General features: G+C 37.7%; 1 protein-coding gene across 1 annotated transcript; it reads left to right on the forward strand.

The window, feature by feature from the left end:
• Nucleotides 1–1,002: 1,002 nt before the first annotated feature.
• On the forward strand, nt 1,003–2,828 carry LOC127244795 (REF/SRPP-like protein At1g67360). The gene is made up of 3 exons (XM_051265298.1): nt 1,003–1,135; nt 1,277–1,510; nt 2,108–2,828. Exons 1-3 carry the CDS (start codon nt 1,121–1,123, stop codon nt 2,552–2,554), a joined length of 696 nt encoding a protein of 231 aa, XP_051121255.1. The 5' UTR covers nt 1,003–1,120; the 3' UTR covers nt 2,555–2,828.
• Nucleotides 2,829–4,475: the final 1,647 nt, after the last annotated feature.

Raw genomic sequence — 4,475 nt, forward strand, 5'->3', positions numbered from 1 at the left:
TAAAAATTAAATGGTGTCTTTTATACTTTAAAAGATATTGCATGAAACTCCACCAAAATAAAATTTTTCTTATGTGATGAGAATATAATTTTCTATCTATATAATTTGTATACTAGGAGTTTCATGCAATATTTTTTAAAGTACAATGAATTTTCATGCAATTTCTAACGTAAAATAGAGATTTATTTTGAATTTCAAAATCACAAAAGAATTTTATGCAATATATTTTAAAGTAAAATGCGACATCATACTATTTTAAAGTAAAAAAAAAATTATGTTGAATTTCAAAATTATAAAAAAATTATAAACAATTTTGTCTAAAAAAATTAAGCTTAATGTATTATTCATTATTTTTAAGTGGGTCCAACTATAAAAATTTAAAAAAAGACAAAATATTGAAACCCCACGACACAAACTCTATATAGTATCTACGTCAAACTCTTGTAGATCAAGTGGTAAGACATCCCTCGCTTGAGGATTAAGAGTGTGTGCATGTATGGGTTGAAAGAAAAAATTATTGATTAAGATTAAAATAATTTTTAATTTTAAAATATGATTAAAATATATACACAAACTCTATATAGTATCTACGTCAAACCCTTGTAGATCAAGCGGTAAGACATCCTCGCTTGAAGATTGGGAGTGTGTGCATGTATGGGTTGAAAGAAAAAATTACTGATTAAGATTAAAATAATTTTGAATTTTAAAATATGATTAAAATATATAATTAATTATTTAAAAAAAAATAAATTATATTGAAGAGAAAAAAATAAAAAATTAAATACAAATTATACGAAACCGAAGATAGTTGTGAAATAAGCTCAAATACTCGGCAATAATTCTTCCAGTGGAGTGTTGATAGAAAGAAGGAAGCCGAAGTCGTGGGAGGCGTCTGGAAAGATCTAGAACAGCGCGCCACGTGTCACTCTATTCACCGTCCATCTTTCTGGGCACTGCCCGCTTTGATTAGCGTGCCCGACGATGGAACTCCCTGTATAGGTACATGTATGTATGTATACACACACCTCACTCCAACACCATCACCAGAAGAGAGAGAGACTGAGACAGAGAGCTCCGAGAAAACCAAGGGAGTTTTTTTTTTTTTTTCTCAAAGGAAGCGATGTCGTCGTCGGAGGTACTGTCCCTGCTACTTCCCTGTCGGTTTTAGATTTATGTAGTCTGCGGCTGTTTGATCTTTCGTTTGTGATTTATCGGTCAATTCATTGTAATTATGATTTTTTTTTTATTTTTAAATTTTGGTTTTTGTCTGTGTTAGGTTGCGATCGAGGAGAGGAGCGACCAGCAATTGAAGTATTTAGGGTTCGTGCAGATTCTGGCGGTGAACGCCGTTGTTTTGGTGTCGAATCTATACGATAAGGCGAAGCAGAATTCCGGTTCGCTCAAACCCGCCGTAGACGCGGTGGAGAACGCCGTCGCGACTGTTTTTGTCCCCGTTTACGAGAGAGTGAAGGGGATTCCTAGTGATCTGCTTGTGTTCGTCGACGGAAAGGTAACTAGCTGATCCATTTGATTTTTAGAACGCTTAATTTACTAAATACAATGATTAGCTGTTCTTATCTGCTGATCACAGCAATCTGATTGATCTACAGGAATCAGTCTATAATTTTGCACATAGGTTACCTTTTTCTATCACGGTGTTTGAGAAAAGCGTGACAGCCATTTGATCACTTTAATACTACTTTCTATGTGTGAATCCATTTTCTGGAGCACAGTTATGATTCCTGGAATGATTTGGATTTGAATTTTTTAAAGTGAAAATTAGTGGATGAGAAAATGGTGTTTCTGTTCTTGTGTTTTCCCTACTCCAATGTGTTCTGAAGTTCCTTCAAATTGTGCCTGCTACATATAACTGTTTTTTTTTTTTTTTTTTTTTTTTTTTTTTTTTTCTGATAATTTCGACTTTTGTTAAAGTTAAACTGATTGTTTACCTTACAAACGAGTCGAGCGAGCTTGATTTGAACATGCCATCAATACATGCTTCACTTGTTAGGCTCAATTTAAAGTTCTAACTTGACTTTTACAGCTCTAACTCAAGCTCAAGCAAATGGTTTGTTGCCCTCACATAGCTTAATGTGTATCCTAATAGGTGAATGATGCTGCCATCAAGTTCGATGAAATGGCTCCTCCGTCAGCCAAGAAAGCCCTTTCCAAGGTTCAACTACTTATGATGAAGGCGTCGCAAACCGGCCAAGACTTGTTAGAGGAAGCCAAGGTTTCCGGTCCCCTCGCCGCAATATCCCATGCTGGTAAAATGTCACAGCATTTCGTGGTGAATCAGTTGGCTGTGGTATTGTACCAAGTCAATCAGAATCCATCGTTAAATGGGGTGTCTAAGGTGGCCATTACCACCGCAGCGCAATGGTCCGAGAAGTACAACAAATTAGTGAACAATCTGTCGGGGAAAGGCTATACCCTGTTCAGCTATGCCCCTTTGATCCCTGTAGATGAATTGGCCAAGGCGTATAAGCAAGCAGAGTCGGCTGCGAATAAGAAAGTGGACGTAGCCAGCTCGAGTGGATTGGACAACGAATAGGTGTGCGCTCCAGATCCCTCCCTCCCTTTATGTGATTGAGATGTGTTGTTATGGACGTTGATTTCTAGAATTGGTATTCGATTATGTGCAAGAAATGGTGCATGCCCTTATGGTTTTAGGTAAATGTGGGTTGAAGGAGTGCCAAGTTCAGTAGCAGAGATGTTATAAATAATGAAGAATTTTATGTGATGATGTATAATGTGGGTGGTGTTTGTTAGTTTGTTTGTTGTGTACATGATTTGGAGGTGTTTGTGAAATTGATCCAAGTTTGATATCCCTAGACCCTACCTCACGTCTAATTTGGTGTGTGTGAATTTAGCTGCTGCTGCTGCTGCTTTGTTGTGGGCTTGGATTTTATCATCTATTATTCATTGATTGGTTGTGCAATTCGGTGAGAAATCTGCCGCTGCTCAACTGCTCCTACTCTCTCCATTATTATTGTTAGTATTATTATTATGAATTGTCTCAACTTAGTTTAGTTAAAATCACCCGTTTTGTTTCAAAATTTAGCGTAAAATCTTCTTGTACTTTAAAATTTGCATGAAATTCTCTTATACTGTCAAAAATGTTAGTAATGAGAAGTTGATTTTTAATTTATATATTTTGTATGTCAGAGAGTTTCATGTAATAATTTTGAAAGTATAAAGGGTTTTATGCAATTTTTTAAAGTAAAATAAGGATTTATGTTGAGTTTTGAAATCAAAGAAGAATTTCATGCAATATTTTTTAAAGGATAAGAGAGCATTATGCAATTTTTATCTTTTAGAGTTTATTGGCTGCCATGTGGTTGTGTGAAATGCAAGGGAAACTAATATTATATTCACAAGACTACGGGAATTTGTTGGACCCCAAGTAAAAAATGACTTAAATGTCAAAGATAGTGACTTCCATTAGATTGCGGAGCTTCCATGGAGCAAGAAGATATGACTTCTATAGACCTTCGGACGACAAGCTCCATCAACTCTGAATCGGCAACCTCATGACACTAATGGAAGACCATGAAGAGTGAGGGTTCTATGTAACTCAAGGTTGTCGGGAACATATACCCGTAGACCGGCTGGGAGTATGATGGAAACGAATCAGGGTAGGCTGCAGGTATGATCTGAAGGCAATGGAAGATATCTAAAGCGAATGGAACTTGGTCCATGAATGATGGAAGATGCTCAAGACGAATGGAACTCGGTCCAGAGGCAATGGAAGCCGCTGGGAACTGATGGAAGGAGGTTACTTGGTGGTTAAGAGAGATAGAAAGAAGTAAGAATAATTTGTAACCACCTCTGTTAGTGGGAGAAGTGGTTATTCTAACTTAGGATTACAAGTAGGAAAAAGAAACACAACACACACGCACAACAGAACAAATCGCATCTTTTTATATTTTTCTTCCTTGTTTTATTTTTGTTTACGCAATTTAATTCCGATTAAATGCTTTCTGCAATTTATTTACTCGCTTTCCGTAGTTAATCGTAGTTTAGTTCAGTAATCGTGTGAAATTCGCATTGCCCGACGACGGATTGGCTCTCTGGAGTACTTCCGGAACCAACGCCGACGAAATTGACGAGCTATTTTGGAATTCCGAATCGCAGGATCCAACAATTGGCACGCCCAGTGGGACCAAGTCAGGTTCGTATTCGTGTATGCAACTTCGCAGCGGTAAAGCGATCGCCATGGACAATCAGAATCAGGGTGCAGGATTTACTGGAACTGGAACGTCGGTTCATCCCAGTGGAAGCCGCATCCCAGGGCTGAGGAGAGATGAGGAATCTACGTCGACCGAGACGATAGTGACCATGGTGCGCAGAGAAGTGAATCAGTGTATTCAGGCCAGAATCGGAGACATCGCGTATGAAATTTTCAGGCAATTGGCTGATGTGATCCGACCAACTGTAAGGAATGAAGCGTTTCAGATTCGCGAAGAAGAACG

This window comes from Andrographis paniculata, unplaced genomic scaffold, assembly GCF_009805555.1.
Source record: "Andrographis paniculata isolate CXL003 unplaced genomic scaffold, ASM980555v1 Contig21END, whole genome shotgun sequence".
In the NCBI taxonomy this organism is placed as follows: Eukaryota; Viridiplantae; Streptophyta; class Magnoliopsida; order Lamiales; family Acanthaceae; genus Andrographis; species Andrographis paniculata.

Bases quoted from the DNA above. Each gene is read 5' to 3' on its own strand.
- LOC127244795 (XM_051265298.1), top strand. The intron at 1,511-2,107 runs GTAACTAGCTGA...GTATCCTAATAG, and splicing joins TTGTGTTCGTCGACGGAAAG to GTGAATGATGCTGCCATCAA.